Genomic DNA, 22,496 nt, shown 5'->3' with positions numbered 1-22,496 from the left:
ACCCATTATGTGTTTACATAAATGCATGTCTTTAGGAAAAATGAGTATTTTTAAAAAGTTTTTGAGAGGCATTGTTCAACATTTTTGCAAATCTTTCCAAGACAGCTGGAATCTCCTATCTGTTTCTGCATCCCATCTGTTGTGATACGTTGTTCTGGTTTAAGTTTATGAAGAAAATCTAGCCTCAGAGAAATGTATAGCTGAAAAGTGGAGGAGTATTTTAATAGTCTCTTTAGATAATTATGGGTATTTTTCTGTGACGCCATATCCAAGCTTGAAATGTGATCGTTTCTTAAAGGCTTGTTGTGATGCAGAAGGTGAGACCCTATCATGTACTTTGTGCACTTTGTTAGATTAAAGTCCACTGGTCTGTTTTGCCTTTGGGTTTTGTAGCATCGTGCATTGGTCATTGGCTCACTCTGGAACTATGTAGATCTTCCAGAGGTTGACACATTTTATTACATAACGTCAAAAACTCACATTTGTTAATATTGCCACCAATCTCATCAAAAAGGTCTTTAAATATTGGGAAGCTGTCAAATTCATAGTAGTGGATATGAGTTTTCCAAAATTCTAATTTTCACTTGAAAACTCACCTTTTATTATGGGCAACAAACTACCAGTTGTTTTGCCTGAAGGGAAGGTTCTCTTCAATCATTTTGAGAAAGTATCTGTCTAATACTGAAGACGCCATAATGATAGTTTATTATCTGTCGGTAGTTCTTTCAAGTAAAAACAGTGTTTCATTTTTTAAAAAAGCTATGAGTTCAACTCAATCACAGGCGTATTTTCCTTAAGGGAACTGTCTTCTTTCCACACACACTGGACACGCTGTATGCATAGCTTCGACTGGTTCCACCGACTTTTAAAAAAACTTGTATTCAAAGGTTGAGATTTAATATAATTAATAGTAATAATTTAATATATTGATATAATAGAATTGTATTATTACAATTACTGTAATTTAATATGATTAACGCTTCCTGAGGACATTCTTAAGTGAAACTGGCGATTTTTCCTTTTGTTTTCTTCCTGCCAGAGCACGGAGTGGGGAATCCCAGTGACGCTGGGACAACCTTCCTCCATTGCTTTGACCTGCGCTCGGCTGCCTACAGGTTAGCTCACCATCGCCCTCCCCCTCCATGACAGGGCCACCTCCGTGAAAAAAGCAAGCAGTCTCTTACTGTTACTGTGAAAACAGCTTTGACCTTGAAGACCTGCTGCAAGCGATTGAGGGGCTCCTCAGGGTTTATGGAGATGCTGTGAAACCACTAATCTAGGTGATCCAGGGTCCTTCAGACCGTTTTGACAGAGAGCGGGGGTTAGGGTAGCCCTGAACCAAGAACGTCCATGTCCGCCACGGACTGTTTCAAGGGAGTTGCACCTGTTTTGATTCTCCTGTGTGATGCGATGGGAAACTAGCTGGAGGCCAGCCCAGTGTCCGCAGACCAGTACTGGACACCGTGTTAGTCCCGCCAGCAGATAGGCCAGTTCGGCTGGGTCTGCCCAGGCTGTGGAACTGTGCTAATAATACTTGTTTGGTCGATCGCCCTTGCCGGCCAGGACCAGCTGACGTGGTAAGGATTAAGTATTGAATTGCATGCGAACGCGACAGGGAGGTGATCATCTCTGCCTTTTCCGCTCAGCTGTGCTGTTATTGGGTATTGTGGCTGCCCGCTGGGGGCGGAGTTTTGAAGACACTTCTTGTCCTTCCCTATTACAGCAGCTTTTACCCCACAGGCCAACCAACCAAAGTGGGGTTCCGCCAACCACCATAAGTGCATTCTCACCCTATACTAATTCCCACTGGGAAAGGTCCCCTGACCCAGTGCACCCGCTCTGATCTGGGCCTGCACCAGGCCTCCACTCGTTGGCTGGCCTCCAATCACACCTGCTCCCACAAGCCCATAGTGGGACTTCAGATTCTTAAGCTTCAATGTCAATTCAGACTGTGTCCAACTGTCCTCAAGAGGTCCTGACAATTTCCTATCCTCCAGGCACGGTGACCAGGCAATAGAGCTGCCAGTTCTCTGGAGAAGGACTGAGGCGATTTCTCCTGACTACACCTAGTTCTGTGTTGTAGGGTCACTTACGAGAGGCACCTGCCTTCTCCTGCAGCTCACGTTCTGGGCCATGAAGTGGCCCCGTGTGACCCCTGGGCAGATTGTGGCTCTTTCCTTGGCACTACCTACTGGCGGCCTCCTTGCCGGCCATGCTTAGCTTGTGTGGAGGGCGTACCTTAACCAGTACTCTTGCCGGCTAGACATCTGTCTAGGCTCGACGGTCACTGTGCTGCGTTCACAGTCTCCAAGGCTCACTCTGAACAGGTCCTTCCTGCCCCACCACTCTGCCCTGGCCATTTGTTGCAGTAATTATGGGAGGAGCACCATGTTATCTCAGAGGTGCAACTTCCATACCCATGTCCTGCTCTTACTGTATAAGATTTCTGTAACAACTTAGCATTTATGATTTCCTGACTTCCCCTCCTGCAGAACAATTAAGCTTTCTAAAAAAAGTGATCATAATTTTCATGTTACAGCATTTCTACTCAGAGTGCCTTAATCGTGCCTACATTAAACAGGAAAAAGAGTAGTTTACATGGGAGATTTTTTTTTTCTGATTTTGTCCTTTGAGCAAATACTTATGGAGCTAATACATTTTAGGCTCTGTTGGGTGTGATAGGAAAACAACCTTAAAGAAACATTGTCTGACTTAAGGAATTAATTACTCAGCCTAATGAATTGCCGATGACTAGTCAACCAGGTCATGTAGTTCATTCAGGAAGACGTGGATTTGGGGCCAGTAATTTGTGCTCAAGTGAATGGGTGGAGCAGGTGGCTTACTGCTCTCATGCCGCTCTGAATGATGACCTGTCACCCTTGCCACACGCTCTCCCCGACCAAGTCTATGTGTGTCATCCTCTGCAGATGGACCCAGAGAATGACCCAGAGTTAGTGGTCTCCAAATGAGGTACCATGCACGCAGGTGTGTATAAGGTGATCAATGGGGGTTCAGGCTAAAAATAACTTCCACTTGTCCCCCTTTATCCTTTGAAAAAGGAAAAAACACACTCTGTCATATATAATCTAGATCATGACTCGCACATTTCTTCTTCTGGTCACAGGGTCCGTAGGGAGCTTGAGACACCCTGGATGAAACGTAAGATCTCCACCCACGCCTCATTCTTCAGCTGTCAGGATACTGTGACTTGTGGCTGTTTTCTACTGTTAAGTCAATTAGATGAGGAAAAAAGCCAGACTTTTTACGTATAAACAGGGGTAAGCAATTGTGTTAAAAGTGTGGGGACCACTGTCTCTTAAGCTATAGCCTAGTGCGTGCTAGTCATTCTATCCATGATCCATTTCTGTTTTCTTCTTGACAAAACAGCAAGCCTGGATTTTTGTGGCCGTTATTAAGAATGTGGAGGAGGTAAGCCTTTATGCCATGCAGAATGGCTCCTGTCATAATTTTTATCTTCTATCACCTTTGGAAATTTGGTTGGGAATAACACTGAGCTATAAATTGTTTTGGTCTTTCCCTTACCATTAAGTGGTCTCTTAGGGCTGCTATGGACTGAATTGTAACCTCCCCACCCCCCTTCTGTATTTTGAAATCCTAATTCCCAGTGTGACTGTGTTTGGAGAGTCTTTAGAAGGTTAAATTAGGTCATGAGGGTGGGGCCCTTATCCAACAGGACTGTGGCCTTAGAAAAGAAAGAGCCCCTTCTTTCTCTCTCTCTCTCGCTCTCTCTCTCCCAACTGACTACACGCCAGAAAGAGAGCCCTCATCAGAACCTGTCCATGCTGACACTCTGATCTCAGACTTTGAAACTCCAGAACCGTGAGCAGGTCAGTTTCTGTTCTGTAAGCCACAGTCTGTGGTGTTTTGTTATAGCAGCCCAGGCTGATAAAGACTAAGGCTTAGGCTTTTAGTTAACTGTTGTGAAATCTTCATCATTACACAGTAAAACAGGCAGATCAAGAGCACAGATTGGGTTACACTCAGGCTCAAATCTCATGTGGTTTTGGGTAACCTCCTTCATCTCCAGGAAACCCATTGCCTCAATTATAAAGTAGGGATAATAGGGGCACCTGGGTGGCTCAGTCAGTTAGGCGTCTGACTCTTGATTTCCACTCAGGTCAAGATCTCAGGGTCATGGGATCAAGCCCCACATCAGGCTAGGTGCTGGGCATGGGATATGCTCAAGATTCTCTCTCTCTGTCTGCCCCTCCCCCTTCCCATGCTCTTTCCTCCTCTGTCTCAAAAAATGAAATAAAAATAAAATAAAGCAGGGATAAAAATTCCTTAAAATTTGAGGTATGATCATACAGGGATACATATTTGATACCTGGTTTATAATATAGACTTTATACACTAGCAATGAAGTTCTAATCATTTTTTGATCTCATGAAATTGTGATTTAGATGGGTAGGAAAAATCTTGTCCTTCCAATCCTTGCAAGTGGGGCAGAATAAGGTTATATTCTGCACTTCCCCATTTTTTCTCACTTTTAAACTTGGAATGAAGAATCTTCATTTGTGGGCGCCTGGGTGGCTCAGTGGGTTAAGCCACTGCCTTCGGCTCAGGTCATCATCTCAGGGTCCTGGGATCGAGTCCCACATCAGGCTCTCTGCTCAGCAGGGAGACTGCTTCCCTCTCTCTCTCTGCCTGCCTCTCTGCCTACTTGTGATCTCTCTCTGTCAAATAAATAAATAAAATCTTTAAAAAAAAATCTTCATTTGTAGTTAAACTCCTACTTGAATCAAATAGATGCATACCTTCCCATTATAAAAAATGTTCAGTCATCATTTTTCTATATGCCAATCACATGGCTTAATCACAAGATGTGGGTAACTACAAAAGACACCAGAACTTGCATCTAGTTGTTGCTAGAATGGGCACAAACCGCGTTTTATAAAGATGTGTTTCAGTAGATGTCTTGTGATTTGTCACCCCACATAGTATATCATCCTGGTTGTATCTTTTGTACGTATCTTTTTTTTTTAAGATTTTATGTATTTATTTGACAGAGAGAGATCACAAGTAGGCAGAGAGGCAGAGAGAGAGAGAGGGGGAAGCCGACTCCCCGCTGAGCAGAGAGCCCGATGCGGGACTCGATCCCAGGACCCTGAGATCATGACCCGAGCCAAAGGCAGAGGCTTCACCCACTGAGCCACCCAGGTGCCCTGTACGTATCTTTTGTTGAATGTATTTATTTGTGAGAGCTCCCATAACAAAATACCACTCACGGAGTGGCTTAAGAAATAGCAATCCTCCCCCTTTTATTCCACAGTTCTGAAGGCCAGAAGTCCAAGATCAAGGTGTCATCAAGTTTGGCTTCTCCTGAGGCTTCTTCCGTTGGTTCACAAATGACCACCTTTTTGCCGTGTTCCCACTTGGTGTCCTTCTGTGTGCACACATTTCTGGTCTCCCTTTGTGTGTCCAAATTTCCCTTTGCTATGAGGACACCAGTCTGACTCACCCTAAGAATTTCAGTTTAAATTCATCTTTTTAAAGATCCTATTTCCATATGCAGTCCTGTTTTGAGGTACTGGTGCTCAACACTTCAACACAGGAAGTTTGAGGGAGAAGAGGACACAATTCAGCCCACAGGAGGTGAAGCAGGAAATTCTACCACTCAAAACTGGCCTTCAGAGGTGCTTTACGGCAGGTAGGAGTTCTATACCTGTTTACTTTTTTTTTTCCCCCAAGCTAAAATCATGGCCATGCTCTAAGATAAAGAAACTGAAATGTTGTGATTTCTCTTTGTGTTTCTGTAAGGGATAAACCAGAATTTCTCAAAAACTTTGGTTCTCCTTGAGATGCTCCATTGGATTTCTTCTTTGTGAGAGCATTTGACTGTACTCTTACCTATGCGACACTCCTATTTTTACAAAATGTCCCCTGTCATCCCCAGCTTGGCGCCTTATTTGATGGCTTCTCACTGAACTCTCAGTGCGGACTGCTAGCTTCAGCACACGGTGCCAGTGGGGAATATTCTTGGAACCCACGGTGGCTTTTGAGATCTGTATCAGGAGATCCCTGCACCAAGGCCTGCTGCCTGTGGGATGTGTAGCTCACCCATTATTCCAGATCATGGGCTCCGGAAACTGAATGCAAAATAGTTCAGACCATTTGTTTCAAAGATGAAGATTCATAGTTTACATCTCATCCCAGTTGGTTCTATGGCTTCAAGAAGGTGATGTGCTCTGAATGAGCTCAAGTTTTCCCCTTGACTAGAGCCACATAGAGTAGCCCTGTACACAAGCGGGCACCATCAGCTGTATTTAGGGGGTATTTGGTGAAACAGCTATGTGCATAAACTTGTATTTAATGAAGAATATTCTCATCAATATTTCCTAACAGCTTTCTCTCCTCTGGGTCCCAGAGGAGGATTTTCTCTCTTTCCAGGGACTTCTCTTGGTGCTCATTGCCCTCTGATAGAAACTGAATCTTGTAACAAAACATATTTCTTATCTTCAAATAACTAAAAAGCTTTTGAACAAAGTTGTGGCCAACCACTTGTGAATGTATACGACTTATATGCACTTTAAAAATGCTTGATGCCATCTCATATTCTTTTCTGTCATATTGTTCTTCTTATTTTGGTTTATTTTATCTTGCTATATCACATTTCCCTTTGTGAAGTGCCTTCTATCATAACTTCTGGGTAGGAATTTTTTTTTTTCCCAATTACTATGGATGTGTATATGATCATGTGTGTATGTGGAGGGAAAGAATTAAATGCTTCCCCTTTCTTTCTAGTGAGATGGAGTTTTTATAACGACTTGTATCCCATATTGCATTTCAAAGGAAGCAAATCCAATGGGGAGCCCTGGAAGACTGCAGCTTCTCTGTGATTTTGAGGACATAGTTTAAACGTGGTGGTTCCAATACCTCAGCCATTTCTAGGAACAGCAGTAAATGCTCTCTTGCCTTTTCTCCTTAAAGGAAAACTATCCCTTAGGGGAAGCACCAGGTGTTGTGTAGGAAGGACGCAATTGTGTACTGACATCTTCAGAAGAAAAGCCAGTGATACCATCTTAGACCCGCAACGAGGAACTGTGCATGCTTAAGGTAAGCCCCCCCGGAGAGCTGAGAACCCACTCGAGGTATCCAGACCACCCCTGGAAGGACGTGGGTAGGAGGTAGCCCGAGGAATGCTTCCAGGAGAGTTCCTTGGTAAACTTGATCCACTCGGGAAGCGCATTTCGGGAAGCAGGGCCAGTACCGCGGACAGCACCAGGACCCCGGCCCAGGGTGGGGGGAGACGGCAGCACCACGGACAGCACCGCCGGGAGCGAGCCCTGCGCGCTCTGGGCGGAGGGGCGGGGATAGGCGGCCTCATCAGCTGATGCCTTACGTAGGCTGGATCCCCACTTTGAGAAGCAGGTCTGGAGGGGCGCGCCAGCGTTCCGCCCCAAAGCCGCGGCCCCAGACGGCGTGGGGCTGGGGCTGGGGCCATAGCAGGAGGCAGATCCCCAGAAAAACGGCCCCTGCCTGGCTTCCCTGCACGGGCTTGAGGCTGCAGCCCGCCGCCCGGAGAGAGGGGCGAGGAGGGAGCCAACGCGCAGCGCAAGTACTGCTCTGACGCACCAGCACCCCCTCCGGCACCCACAGGCTCCGGGGGCGCCAGCTGCCCCCCGACTTGCGAGATGCTCAGCTCTGGGTGACCAGACTGCTGTCCGTGCCGGGGGGAAAAGCCCGGGCAAGTGACGGCTTCGGAGGGCCCCGGCTGCGCTGCGAGACGCAGCCCAGCAGCCTCCTCTCAGCCACCCCGTCTCCCGCGTGTGCTCGCTGGCAGGAGGTTTCGTAAACAATCCCCAGAAACCCCGCCACCAGCCAGAGGTCGCAAACACCCCGAGTGGCTCCGGGCGCAGGGGCCACGACTGTCTTCCCGAACGCCCCTTCTGCACGCACCCCGGGCCGGTCTCCTGACCCAGCGATGGATTCACCTGTGAACCTAACCTATTTTTTTCTCTCCACCCCCACCCCTTCGGAGACCAACCACAGCAGCCTTGACGCCGAAGACCCGCGCCCCAGCCCGCCCCTCCACTCTGTCTTCGGTGTGCTTGTTCTGACCTTGCTGGGCTTTCTGGTGGCTGCGACCTTCTCCTGGAACCTCCTGGTACTGGCGACCATCCTCCGTGTGCGCACCTTCCACCGGGTTCCGCACAACTTAGTGGCGTCCATGGCCATCTCGGACGTGCTCGTGGCGGCTCTGGTCATGCCGCTGAGCCTGGTGCATGAGTTGTCCGGCCGGCGCTGGCAGCTGGGTCGGCGGCTGTGCCAGCTGTGGATCGCGTGCGACGTGCTCTGCTGCACCGCCAGCATCTGGAATGTGACCGCCATCGCGCTGGACCGCTATTGGTCCATCGCGCGTCACCTGGAATACACGCCCCGCGCCCGCAAGCGCATCTCCAATGTTATGATCGTGCTCACCTGGGCACTCTCCGCGGTGATCTCGCTGGCGCCGCTGCTCTTCGGCTGGGGGGAGACATACTCGGAGCGCAGCGAGGAGTGCCAGGTGAGCCGCGAGCCCTCCTACACCGTGTTCTCCACCGTGGGCGCCTTCTACCTGCCGCTCTGCGTGGTGCTCTTCGTGTACTGGAAGGTCTACAAGGCCGCCAAGCTCCGCGTGGGCTCCAGGAAGACCAACAGCGTCTCACCCTGGCCGGAGGCTGTGGAGGTGGGTGTTACAGAGATCCTTGAAAATACTTTACTTTCATTCGTTCAGGCTTTATCTCCAGCGCACCGACTCCAAAGTTTGTAGAAAGTGAGCTTTTTAGTTTTTTGGCGGGGGAGGGGAGGGGAGGAGGGGGGAGGACAGATGGTAACATGACTTGGCAGAAAGACTGCTCAACATCAGGCAGAGCAGATTAATGTTTTAGGCCGGTCTGCTTTTTTCTTTGCAAATCAAAGCAACTAATCTTGCAAAAACAGAGTATCTCCTGGCTTACCACCTGCTGTTCTGCAGTGTCCTTATGAGGCATTCACCCATTTCAGAGCCTGCTTTTGTTAGACACTTCCACTGCCTCTGTGTTGCCTTCTGGGTCTGTTTCCAGCCCCATCGGGCCTTTTGTGGGCAGCAGAGGGTCACTTGTCCGCCTTCCCAAACAAGCGACAGGAGGAAATTAAAAATCTAAGGCAGACAATTCCCCAGGCCTTTACAAGTAGCCTTTTCTGTGAGACAGTAGCTACGCAACAGTGAAGTCTCTTATCCTGCCCTCTTTCCACCATGCTTTCCTGTTTGGTTGTTAACCCTTACTAATCCAGCCCTGTGACTGCAGATTCAGGAAATGCATGACTGAATCCACCGGGTGTGAAGACAGCTCTCACTGCCAAGGTCTTCCCTTGAGCCCAATTCATGTATTTAAGTTAGGTCAGAAGTCTACACAGCCCCAGTTTCTGTTCTTGGCTCTGGAAAAACATAAATTCTATTAAGCATTTTAAACCCACACTGTGTATGGGCTCCGTGCAGGGAGTGAAGAATGATAAAGGCATCATCTCTCCCAGGAAGAGCTCCCTCTAGTGAGGGCGATAGACACTCCGGTGAGTGCTGCAATACGGCTGTGTTTGGGGATCAGTAGCTAATTCCAGCAATAACCAGTCAATCAAGCTCAGAGGGACCAGAGGTGTAGGTAAGGGAGAAGAAAGTGCGTCCTTCTAGAAGCGGGAAAAGGGGGTCAGAGGCTACCTGTCCTTTTATCCAGAACAATGGCCTCAAGCAGGGGGTGATTTATCCCCTCCAGGGGCCATTTGGAATGTCTGGAGACGTTAAGATTTGGGGGGAAAACATTGTATAATGCACCAGGCAGGCTCCCCCAACAAAAAATTATTCAGAGCAAAATGACAGCAGTGCTAGATTTGGGGAACCCTGTGCTATTAGATTTCGGAACTGAACGAGGAGTGCCGATGGGGCACCAAACTGCCCAGAGCTTCCACACGCGTGACGACCCACCCCAACTCCAGGCCAGGAACAAGAGCACTGGCCACCTTCAAGGGTCCTCCTCCCACAGACCCTCTTCTGCCAGGATGCTTATCCAGGCCAATGGTTTACAACCAATACCAGACACAGGGTGACAAGGAAAAGCAGTCACAGTTCCGTCTTGTGGAATTTACTGCAAAGTGATGCAGCCTTTCACTGCTCTGCTCTGGAGAGAACATTAGCAAAACATTTTGACATTGTTCTGCTTTTATATGTATTTTTTGCACCATTTTATTTTCTCTCTCTCTCTCTCTCTCTCTGCCACATAACTTAAGAAAATAGGGCCGTTGGTTTGCAAGACCTTCAAATGGTCCAGGGCTCCACTGTTACTGGGAAGGGTGAATGACAAACCAGGTCTCCTGCTTTGTCCCTGGTAGCAGGTGCCAAATTTTCCATATAGAGTCCTACCCCTAACTGGCTGTGTTACCTAGGGAAACACAACACTTTTTCCTTGATTCTTTTCCTGCCAAGTTTTCTTCAAATACCTACTGAGAGCCTAACCTCTGTCAGACACTGGGCTGGGAGGGGCCACAGGAGAGACGGGCCTTGCCCTGGACAAAGCACGTCATCATGCACCACTACTAAATGTCTGGCATAAAAAGATCATGCTGGATTTACTGCTGACTAGTCTGTGGCAGAGCTCTGCTGGCCAGCCACAGTCTCTAATCTTAAATGGCATTTTTGGGAAGCAATGGAGATCTAGGGGATATTAGGAGGGGTGACTTCATCTGCCTGAATCTTTATTTTTTTATTTTATTTAAATCCAATTCATTAACATAGAGTATATTATTAGTTTCAGAGGTAGAGGTCAGTGATTCATCAGTTGCATGTAACACCCAGTGCTCAGTGCACCACGTGCCCACCTTCATGCCGCCACCCAGTGACCCCGTCCCCCACCTGCCTCTCCTCCAGCAAGCCTCTGTTTGTCCCCTAGAGTTCAGAATCTTTTATGATTTGTCTCCCTCTCTGATTTCGTCTTATTTTATCTTTTCCTCCCTTCCGCTATGATCCTTTGCTTTGTTTCTTAAATTCCACATGTCAGTGAAACTGGATGATAATTGTCTTTCTCTGATTGACTTATTTCACTTAACATAACATCCTCTAGTTTCAGCCACATCATTGCAAATGGTTAAGATTTAATTTTTTGATAGCTGAGTAATATTCCATTGTTTATTTTTTGATATTTTCTTTAAGGTAAACTTTAATTATTTAATTTTATTTTTTTCAATGTTCCAAGATATTCCATTGTTTATATATACCACATTTTCTTTATCCATTCATTTGTCAATGGACATCTGGACTCTTTCCATAGTTTGGCTATTGTGGACGTTGCTGCTATAAACATTGGGGTGCAGGTGCTCCTTTGAATCATTACGTTTGTACCCTTTGAGTAAATACCTAATAGTACAATTGTTGGGCCATAGGGTAGCACTATTTTCAACTTTTTGAGGAACCTCCATATTGTTTTCCAGAGTGGCTGCACCAGCTTGCCTTCCCACCAACACTGTAGGAGGGTTCCCCTTTCTCCGCGTCCTCACCGACACCTGCTATTTCCTGACTTGTTAATTTTAGCCATTCTGACTGGAATAAGGTGGTATCTCATTGTGGCTTTTATTTGCATTTCCCTGATGCTGAGTGATGTTGAGCATTTTTTCATGTGTCTGTTGGCCATCTGGATGTCTTCTTCGGAGAGCTGTTTGTTCATGTGCTCTGCCCATTATTGACTGGATTTTTTTATTTGTTTGTTTGTTTTTCGGGTGTTGAGTTCTTTATAGATTTTGGATACTAGCTTTTTATCTGATAAGACATTTGCAAATATCTTCTCCCATTCTGTAGGTTGTCTTTTAGTTTGTTGACTGCTTCCTTTGCTGTGCAAAGCTTTTTAATTTTATGAAGTCCCAATAGTTCATCTTTGCTTTTGTTTCTCTTGCCTTTGGACGTGTCTGGCAAGAAGCTGTGACGGCCAAGGTCCTAGAGGTTGCTGCCTGTGTTCTCCTCTGGGATTCTGATGGATTCCTGTCTCACATTTGGGTCTTTCATTCATTTTGAGTTTATTTTTGTGTATGGTGTAAGAAAATGGTCCAGTTTTGTCCTCCTGCATGTGGCTGTCCAATTTTCCCAACACCATTTGTTGAAGAAACTGTATTTTTTCCATTGGACATTCTTTCCTGCTTTGTTGAAGATTAGATGACTATAGAGTTGAGGGTCCATTTCTGGGTTCTCTATTCTGTTCCACTGATCTATGTGTCTTTGTGCCAGTACCATCCTGTCTTGATGACCACAGCTTTGTAACATAGCTTGAAGTCTGGAATTGTGATGCCTCCTGTTTTGGTTTTCTTTTACAGCATTCTTTTTTTTTCTACTTACGGTCTTCTGGTTCCATACAAATTTTAAGATTATTTGTTTCAGCTCTCTGAGAAATGTTGATGGTATTTTGATAGGGATTGTATTGAATGTATAGGTTGCTCTGGGTAGCACAGACATTTTAACAATATTTGTTTTTCTAATCCATGAGCATGGAATGTTTTCCCATTTCTTTGGGTCTTCCTCAATTTCTCTCGTGAGTACCTTATAGTTTTCTGAGTACAGATTATCTCCCTCTTTGGTTAGGATTATTCCTAGGTATCTTATAGTTTTGGGTGCAACTGTTAATGGGATTGACTCCTTAATTTCTCTTTCCTCTGTCTCATTGTTTGTGTATAGAAATGCAACTGAATTCTATGCATTGATTTTATATCCTGTGACTTGGCTGAATTGCTGTGTGAGTTCTAGCAGATTTGGAGTCTTTTTTGGGTTTTCAACAAGAGGATCATGTCATCTGTGAAGAGTGAGAGTTTGAGGACTTCTTTCACAATTTGGACACCTTTTATTTCTTTCTGTTGTCTGATTGCTGAGGCTGGGACTTCCAGGACTATGTTGAACAGCAGTGGTGAGAGTGGACATCCCTGGCCATGTTCCTGACCTTAGGGGAAAAGCTGTCAGTTTTTCCCCTGTGGGTTTTTCATATATGGCTTTTATGATATTGAGTTATGTTCCCTCTACCCCTACACTGCAGAGCTTTAATCAAGAAAGGATGCTGCATTTTGCCAAATGCTTTTTCTGCATCTATTGAGAGGATCATATGGTTCTTATCCTTTCTTTTATTAAGGTGGTGTATCACGTTGATTGATTTGCAGATGTTGAACCACCCCTGGATCCCAGGAATAAATCCCACTTGGTTGTGGTGAATAATCCTTCTAATGTACAGTTGGATCCTATTAGCTAGTATCTTGGTGAGAATTTTTGCATCCATGCTCATCAGGGATATTTTTCTGTAATTCTTTTTGGTGGGGTCTTTGTCTAGTTTTGGGATCAAGGTAATGTCAGCCTCACAGAATTAGTTCCATTTCTATTTTTTGGAACAGTTCCAGAAGAATAGGTATGAATTCTTCAAATGTCTAGTAGAATTTCCCCTGGGAAGCCATCTAGCCCTGGACCTCTTTTTTGTTGGGAGATTTTCGATTACTGACTCATTTCTTTGTTGGTTATGGGTCTGTTCAGCTTTCTATTTCTTCCTGTTTCAGTTTTGGTAGTTTATACATTTCTGGGAACTTATGCATTTCTTCCACCTTGCCTAATCTGTTGGCATATAATTGCTCATAATATTCTCTTATAATCGTTTGCATTTCTTTGATGTTGGTTGTGACTTCTCCTCTTTCATTCATAATTTTGTTTATTTGGGTCCTTTCTCTTTTCTTTCTGATAAGTCTGGCCAGGGGGTAAAAGAAGGGCTTCTGAGGGATGCCTGGGTGTCTCCGTTGGTTAAGCAGAAGACTTGGTTTTGGCGCAGGTCATGATCTCTTGGTTATGGGACTGAGCCCCACGTTGTGCTCTGCCCCAGTACAGAGTCTGCTTTGGGTTCCTTCTCCCTCCTCTCCACCCCTCGCGTTCATGCTCTCTCTCAAAAAAACAAACTAAATCTAAAAGAGAAAGGCCTCTGAAATTGCTTTATATAATGCATTTTATATTTTTAGGTTTTAGATTTTCACAGCTGGATCAGACAGCCCCTCCCATTTCTAGCCTTCTCCTTGTAAGCATCTGCTTTTCCCCTTCTGAGGGGACTCCAGCGAACGCCACTCTCTGGGTCAGATTTGTAGTCCAGGACAATAAAAGCTTCCTTCAATACTCTCATGAAGCTTTAAGTTCTATAACAATTTTTATGTTTACTTTCTCTCTGAAGTTTAGGAAAAATCTAAGTTATAACTGTTAACTGAACTGCAGGCCAGGGTTTTAACTGAAAATCTATAGGTTTGACGTCTTACCTGGCACTTCGACTGTGTGACTTTGCTTTTTTCTGAGACACCCCTAAAGACAGTGCATTTAGGAGTTCGGGTGAAGCTGAACAGAAACATGCAAGACCTAGGTCTGCAAGGCAGGTGTGTTTGGGGATGTTACAAAACCTTTGAGACTATTTTAGAGTTAGAATTTTGCTTAAGACCTTAACATCCCAATTAAAGAAGCTGTTAACTGTTTGGTATTTCTCTCTCCTCTAAAATGATTTAATTTATTAATTTTGGTTTGGCCAGAAGTTCCTTATGAAGATTTTAAAAAGGCATAGAGGGCACGGATTGCATGGAGCACTGGGTGTGGTGCAAAAATAATGAATACTGTTATGCTGAAAATAAATTTTAAAAAAAGGCATTTGTCAAGAAAAGGACAAGAGTTAGGATTATAGGGCAATTTAAAATAGGAAGTCAAAGTTCTTAAAGGAGAAGTTCAAGACCTTGGCTTAGACAAACCATGACAGACAAGAAAGAACCTCCAAGAGCCATATGAATAATGTCTCAGGATCCCTGACCAGAGGCTGACAAGGCACCACACAATCACCAGCCCAACACTTACTGAGCTGGAATACGAGCGAAACAAAGTGACATTCTTTGTCACAAACTGAGACCCAAAGCCAAGTTTGATTCATTGCTTTCCACAAATTGGTCTTAGGTCTAATAGTCCTCAAACCATTACCCTTGGCTCTGACTTGGAATGGATTATCAAAGCAATGCCTTATAGAACAATCCTTTATACACTCAACTGAAAGAAAGGCTCTCCAGGAGAAAACATTTAAAAATTACCAATGAAACAAAGACTTTGCACGTATGGACAAAAAACAGCAAAAGCAAAGCAAGTAGCAGGAGAATAAGTACATTAAGGGCATAAAAAATACTTGCTAAATGGTACACCTCCAGGACTAGCGATCTAATGGGCTTATGCAAAGATCTAATTCAATTACCAAATGGTATACATCTCAATGAAAGGTCTAGTTACTTGATACAAAAACCTAAGCCTGAAGACCTTGAGGGAAGGCACTTTTGGTTACAAGTCCTAGGATAACGAAATGCAGAGAACAAGAAGAGCCAGTGAGACTGGCACCCTGAGGGCAACTGGACTTTGGGGCCCAGAAAATACACCTGTGGTCCAAGCATCCTGGGAGCATCTTCAAAATGGCATACTCTAGAGCTGTCTAAGGGTGATACAAGCACTGCACAGAATCTGAGATGGAAACACAAGCCGCACCTGCTGCTTACCACAGTAAGACAGAGCCACATTTGTCAGGTACTGTCTCTAGAGCAGGGCAGAATGCCAGCCATCTCTGGGCCTGGGGACAGCACGGAGTTCAGGAACTGGAGGGCGGTCGATGGATATCACCTTCAAGTAGGGTTACTCGGTGACACTGCTGTTGATTGGCGATCAGAGGAGCATTTATTGGGGTGAGTCCTACCCTAGTTGGCATGGGTTAGGGTAGGACTCAACCATGGATTGGTTGGTTTGCAGGTTTGTATTCACAGAGCTATATGGTCCCTGCTCAGCCAGAGATATTTAAACACATGGCAGGACTCCTTGTGACCATAGCTACAGAAGAATCCGTCTTTCCCTAAGTTAGTTTGGAAGTTTGAGGAAGGTTTATACTCTTCCCCTTGTGGAGCCGTCACTCAACATGCAAGACCAGTTCTCGCGTGAGCGTCCTGCCTCATCTGCCCGTCCCCCGTTCTCACAATGGTCTGGGCTAACTTGCAAATCACCCAAAACAACACTTTTGAGGTAAGGGTCTTCATCCCTGAGCTTCATACCCATTATGGATGGTAATCTATCGATTATTTGTGATATTAATAGGAAAGTGCAGCCAAATGGTAGAGGAAATTAAGGAAACACATTAGATTTATGATTAACTGGTGAATTATGATTTAGCACACAACCATTTTGGAAAGATGAGAAGTCTAACATGTAAGCCCATGACCCCCAAAGAACACCTATATGTGGAGAGATTAGGCTAATTGTTCACTTAGAGAAATTTCATAAGCGAAGTGATGGGCATTGAGGGCACGTGCTGTGATGAGCACTGGGTGTTACAGCAGCTGGGGAGCTGCTAAACACTAAAAATTAAGAAATAAATAAACTATAACAGTGTTATAAAGATAATTAGGAAAAGCCTAATTTGGCTTGAATGTTCACTTTCTTTTACCCTACTACTTCTTCAATGAGCATGTTGAGTATTTGGTAGAGTAATTCATAGAATTCAACTCTCCAGACTCAGTTAGGTGCCTGGTTGCTATCATTGATTAACAAGGAGCAAAGATCTAAGGAGTCCCCGAGTCAGAAAGCCACAGGTGAGCCACCAAGAGACATGAGACAACTAGAAACCTAAAACCTCCCAGACAACAAAGATCTTCCTCCTAGCAGGGCCTCTGCTACCCCAGAAGCACCACTTTGAATCAGTGACCCTCTTTCTTCTGACCAGTGAGTTGGTGTTGAATGCCACACCAGGAGAAGTGTCAGTGCTGATCAACATTTCACACTGAGGTCCTAGAAAATGTGCTTTTCCGAGACACATGGAGTTCTAGGACTCACCGATAAACAATTCCTGACTCCAAGCAAACCATAAAAAGAAAGTAACTAGAAAAAATATTTAACTTGAGTTTAGACTAGAACACTAAGGGGTTCTCATGGAACACGGCAAGAATTGTTGAAACATGACACTTGAATCTTTGTTGGAAGGACCCGTGGATGTGGGCCCCCACCCTGCTGTACTAGTAACTCCGTGAGAAAGGAGCATGAATCTAACACCTGTGAAGGAACATTCTGCTGGGACACCCTATTGACGTGAGAGAAATCGTCCTGAAGACAAACTCAGAAATACAATACCTGGAACCTGTTTGAGAACACACTTCACTCACCAGGAGAACCGTGACATGGAGGAAAACCCGTACAGGTCCAATGAATGTATGTTCTATTTGGGAATAGCTCTTCCTCTGTAAGAGCCTGTAATAGGCTGTACCAGAAGAACACGAGGTTTTATAGTATAATTGCCAAATAGTCTTTGAATCAGGGCTGCACGTAAGGCACTTAACCTCCCTTTACAAGGACCATGACTGAAGCCGTGGGCTTCCATGAAACTGTCTTACAATACATAGGCTCCCTTTCCTGAGACTTATTTTTATAGAAATACTCAACTCCTACACTTAAATGTAAGTCATACACCTGGACGAGCAACCACTGTGGCCGCATCCCTCAGATGAATGATGAGCTACATCCTGACATGGCAGCCCTTTTGCATATAGGACGGATCTGAGTGTAGGGATGGGCAGGGTCTCGAGAGAGGCAGATACTCTGAGTGTCAATCACTAGGAAAGAAGATGGCTCTCCAGAATGGAAACCTTGCAACCTCTTCCGTTATGCAACAGGAAACTCCTGCAAATTGAATGTGCAACTCTGGGGGTCTAGCTGAGCCTTACAGAAGGTTGGCTTTACGTTGGTAGTTTCGTTGTGGAGCTCATTCTGTCTTGTAATGGAAAGTTGAGAATATAAAGGACTGAACGTGGGCTTCTGGAGTCAGTCTGCAAAGGCTAACGACCACAGGGAAGGCAGACATGGAGTCGTGGTGCGAGGGGCTGGTCGGGTCCCAAGAGTGCGCCATCTCTCAAAAGCCAGGCTATCTGGGTGTGTGTTGCTGTGGTTATTTCTACTTTAACAAAAGTCTAGTTTTAGTGTTCTGCCTTCATATCAGCTGTGCTGTAGAGAATTAAGGGGTGGGTGCAAGGGAGTCACAACCCTGAGTGGCCAGTGTCACCACCAAAAAAGTGCTGGGAGGGAGCAGAATTGGGGGCGGGGTGGGGTTGAACGGTCAGGACCAGAATTCTCCTTCAGTTGCCATCTTTGGAAAATGGGGGGAAATGTCTTCCCTGATGCCATTTTAGGATTGAGTTTTATTAAAAATTTGGTGGGTTTCCCTGTTTTATGCTGGAAAATGAAACTATACATTGTGTTTGCATTTCCGTAAATGAATTCCCTGCAACGCACTACCAGATACGTGCCAATGATCTGAGAAAGCTGGGGCGCCTGGGTGGCTCAGTGGGTTAAGCCGCTGCCTTCAGCTCAGGTCATGATCCCAGGTCCTGGGATCGAGTCCCTCATCGGGCTCTCTGCTCGGCAGTGAGCCTGCTTCCTCCTCTCTCTCTCCCTGCCTGCCTCTCTGCCTACTTGTGATCTCTCTGTCAAATAAATAAATTAAATATTTAAAAAAAAATAATCTGAGAAAGCTTCCCATCGAGCCAAACCGGGGTGAGACTGGGATGTAGAAAGAGAGACTTTCCCTTCTCGTCTTGAGTCTGTTGTGAGGGGTGCAGCATGGTGCACTGTTTGTTCCAATACTGATGATCTTTTCAATTGTGCAAGAAGCAGTGTTTCGTTATTCAAGGAAATGACAGGAAGGCTATCGTACAAACAATAATTCATATCAACTAATATCGCTTTAACCATAGTATTCCTACGCACGCCTGATATTATATGACAGACAAGCCGATATCTTTTGACTCCAATTTATGGATGTAGTCTTAAACCTGGTAGGTGGTTTAGGTTGGCGAGAATGACCTTCCGACTTGGCCCTTGACCGGAAAGTTTGTGTGCTGCCTGAGAGAGAGCTGTGAAATTCTCCTTTCCAAACGCACTGGGGTCCCAGAATGCTGGTGTTGGGAAGAATAAAATCTAATATCCATGCAGTCTCACCTACCAGCGAATGCTTGATTGCCCCAGAAAGCCTGCCTGGGCCGGTTAGCTTGCTAGTTTAGTAAATCTACCCACTGTGATTTCTCCGTATTTAGGCTGTCTTTTTGTCAGATATTCCTTATTTCAATTCCCCAAAGATGGAAGTAAAAGGACTGGAATGGAGGGAAGAGCCCCTTTCCCAGAAATCCCACGTCTCTGGAGAAGGGACTGTGGAAACCTGCCCACAGGGGACCTGGGAGCACCCCCTGGGGAGAGCCTGAGAGTCTGGAGTCTGTTTTCCAAGAACGCTGGGGAAAGGCAAGGACACAGAATAAGCCCCGAAGGAGATCCTGGTGAGTGAACTGTCCCCAACAGTCATAGGAAGCTGACACCAGAAGAAATCCTAGAAAATTCCTTCAGGGAGGACCCACATGAGCACAGAAAGCTGTTAAAATTTCAGGAAATCAGGCCTTTATTGCCCAAGGGGTTGGTGAGGATTGAGCGCGCTTTTGATTACTCACGGACCTTTGTCAGTAAGTTCTGTCCTGCATGACCGATCTATTTCTGTTTTCCCCGCTGACTAGACAGCAGCAGGGAATTCATCGTCGCCACGTTTGTTAGAGACGCTCCCATCTCCTTCCATTTCTAAGACGTAAGCACGCGCCACAGTCCCCTGCCCTGTTTCCACAGCTGAGGGTGGGCTCCACAGGCGGCCAGTTTCCCGCACCCGACCGTCAAGGACTTCCTCTTCTGAGGGATGGGCAGGAGCCCAGCATCAGTGTCTGGTTCAGTTTACACAGGCCTGACGGGCCCGAGGAGCCCTTCATGGAGCTTCTGCTGATCTTTTCTAGGTGAAGACCCCTGCGCAGCAGCCCCAGATGGTGTTCACCGTGCGCCACACCACTGTCACCTTCCAGACAGAAGGGGACACGTGGAGGGAACAGAAGGAGCAGAGAGCTGCCCTGATGGTGGGCATCCTCATCGGGGTGTTCGCGCTCTGCTGGCTGCCCTTCTTCACCACGGAGCTCATCGGCCCTCTCTGCGCCTACGACATCCCCGCCGTCTGGAAGAGCATCTTCCTTTGGCTTGGCTACTCCAACTCCTTCTTCAACCCGCTCATCTACACAGCGTTCAACAAGAACTATAACAGCGCCTTCAAGAACTTCTTTTCTAGGCAACACTGAGCGGGAGGCCTGGGGAGGAAGGGACAAGATCCTCGAACTCAGTGAGATTTCCAGCTCCATCTGCTTCCCCGTCCCTACCATGGACCCCTTCCACATGGAAAAGGCACGTCCTCCAGGCTCTCCGGGGTCATCTTCAGAACTAGCCCTCACTTCCCCACTCCGAGGTAGGAATGTGGGTCTTCACAGGCAGCTTGGGTGCCCTTTTTTTTCTTTTACAATTTTTTTAAAAGATTTTATGTATCTGACAGAGAGATCACAAGTAGGCAGAGAAGCAGGCAGAGAGAGAGGAGGAAGCAGGCTCACCGCTGAGCAGAGAGCCCGATGCGGGGCTCGATCCCAGGACCCTGAGATCATGACCTGAGCCACCAAGATGGCCCTGGGTGACCTTCTTGATCTAACTTAATCTGTTATTGTTCACTCTGCACCTAACAGCCACAGACTTTGCCCACAAAATGCCCCTCCAGTCCACTCCAGCCTGGTCGTCGTCCTGGCCCCAGAGCAGTCATACAAGGTAAACGAGAGGAAGGAAATCAAGCAACGTGGCTAGAAAATGGTGGAGAAGAAGTCAGAACGGGGACACCAGAGGGGTAGGAAACCAGAATTCCCAGTTTTCTGGTATAGTCCCTAACTTGAAATTTCGTTCTATGGTCCTGGTAAGTATACCCTAGTACTTATTGTGTACGTCCCAGTGTTTGGCTACAAGATATTGTCTCTAACCCTATTGAAGTGCATAGCCACAGCACAGCAGCTGTGAATATTGGCTTTAAGACTTTGTGGCAACCACGCACGTGTGCTCTGGGCACATGCGAGCACACACACACACACACACACACACAGCTATGGAGGAGGTCAAGGTTCCGCTTGGCTAGTTTATTCTAAAATTCAACCCATCAACTTGGAAAGGAACTAAAAATCAAACACCCTTTCCATTCTGAAGCAACTGTACAATCTGCTGGTTTTGTAGAATCTGTCAAATGTGCTTATTTTCTATGGGTTTTATTTGTATGGAATTTATTCGGAAGTTGCAGGACAAAGACCTCTATCCTTGGATCCTGGGCGTCCAGGAAGCGTCATGACGTGAGTGGCCGACCTCAGCACAGCTTCACAACCGAGGACTGTGAAGGCACACTCACCAAACACGTCAATTTACAGGGACAGTTGGTTAATTCGCTATCTTTTTATTGGTGTGTGAATCCCACTAGCAACGAGTGAGAAAGGCAGAAGCACAATAAAATGTGGCCTCTGTCCCTTACAAAACGACACCTTTCTCTAAATGAGTCAACAACTAGATGATGATACAGCAGTTATAGGATCAGAGAAAACCCAGGCCGTCAGTCATGACTTTGAAAAGGTCTCGACAATAAAACTGACTGTGGTCCGCTACATCCCTGATTCTTGGAATGCATGAATTTAAAATTATGTATGATAATCACCTTTGAATTATTATAATAAATATATGTATGCTTTTGTTTATCATAAATTATATCAATTGAGACTTCAAAAAATAGTCTACGGCCATATCACCCTGAATGCACCCCATCTCGTCTGATCTCGGAAGCTAAGCAGGGTCGGGCCTGGTTAGTCCTTGGATGGGAGATTTCAAAAATAGGAAATTTGTGTTCGTTTGTATGCTTGGTTGGAAGCTTAGTCTTGCCCTTACTGCAAAGTCTTTCTCCAAGAATGTGAGTGAAGGAGAAAGTGTCGTACATCTTTTGTGAGGTTGTGACTGACATCGCTAAGTACAGACCTCAGGTCTAGAAGAATTTACTCAGAAACATTCTCAGATTTCTTTGTCCTTCTGCATTTATCACTTCAAGTGCCAAACCCGTAAATATCTCAAAATACAGATTGTTGAGTTACCTTCCCTGCTACTACCTGCAACAACAGAGGCCACCAAGTCCCATTCGACGCTGGTGTGGTAATAAAGAAGAGCTTCCAGAATTCCGCTAGCGCCCGCAGCGGACGGAGTCACGCACAGACACTGCAGAGAACCTGGAGATGCGCCATCAGAACCAAGGGTAAACGGTTAACGTCTATTCTCTCTGAAAGTGCATGTGAACTTCTTTACTATATGCCATAATTTCAATGTTTGCCTTCTTGTCTTTAAAGAAAAGGGTTATTTCCTTCGAACTTTTCAGTAAAGTGAGGCTTTCAGAAAACGTGCCACATCGGTCTGGTGGCTTTAGTAACTTCTGGACCCCCCCCCCCCCACCAACCAGGGTTCAACACACCTTGTTGGAGAGATACGTTGTCATAATATCCATTTCAATCTCCCACCCAGTTATTACTATCTTGTGAGATGTGTAAGG

The 22,496-nt window shown here is 45.8% G+C and overlaps 2 protein-coding genes across 3 annotated transcripts in view; one reads left to right on the top strand and one right to left on the bottom strand.

The window, feature by feature from the left end:
• PAXIP1 (PAX interacting protein 1) overlaps nt 1-22,496 on the bottom strand; it is a 123,242-nt gene that overhangs the window by 67,429 nt on the left and 33,317 nt on the right. The gene's annotated exons all lie outside the window — the stretch shown is intronic.
• Nucleotides 7,281-21,806, top strand: HTR5A (5-hydroxytryptamine receptor 5A). Its single transcript, XM_032305841.1, has 2 exons — nt 7,281-8,689; nt 19,855-21,806. Exons 1-2 carry the CDS (start codon nt 7,946-7,948, stop codon nt 20,185-20,187), a joined length of 1,077 nt encoding a protein of 358 aa, XP_032161732.1. The 5' UTR covers nt 7,281-7,945; the 3' UTR covers nt 20,188-21,806.

The sequence above is a fragment of the Mustela erminea genome, chromosome 11 (assembly GCF_009829155.1).
Source record: "Mustela erminea isolate mMusErm1 chromosome 11, mMusErm1.Pri, whole genome shotgun sequence".
In the NCBI taxonomy this organism is placed as follows: Eukaryota; Metazoa; Chordata; class Mammalia; order Carnivora; family Mustelidae; genus Mustela; species Mustela erminea.
The sequence above is the reverse complement of the archived record's forward strand: the minus strand, read 5'-3'. Positions and strand labels throughout refer to the sequence as shown.

Coding starts and splice junctions, on each gene's coding strand:
- HTR5A (XM_032305841.1), top strand. CDS start 7,946: ATGGATTCACCTGTGAACCTAACCTATTTTTTTCTCTCCACCCCCACC. Junction 8,690..19,854: donor CCTGGCCGGAGGCTGTGGAG/GTGGGTGTTACA, acceptor GATCTTTTCTAG/GTGAAGACCCCTGCGCAGCA.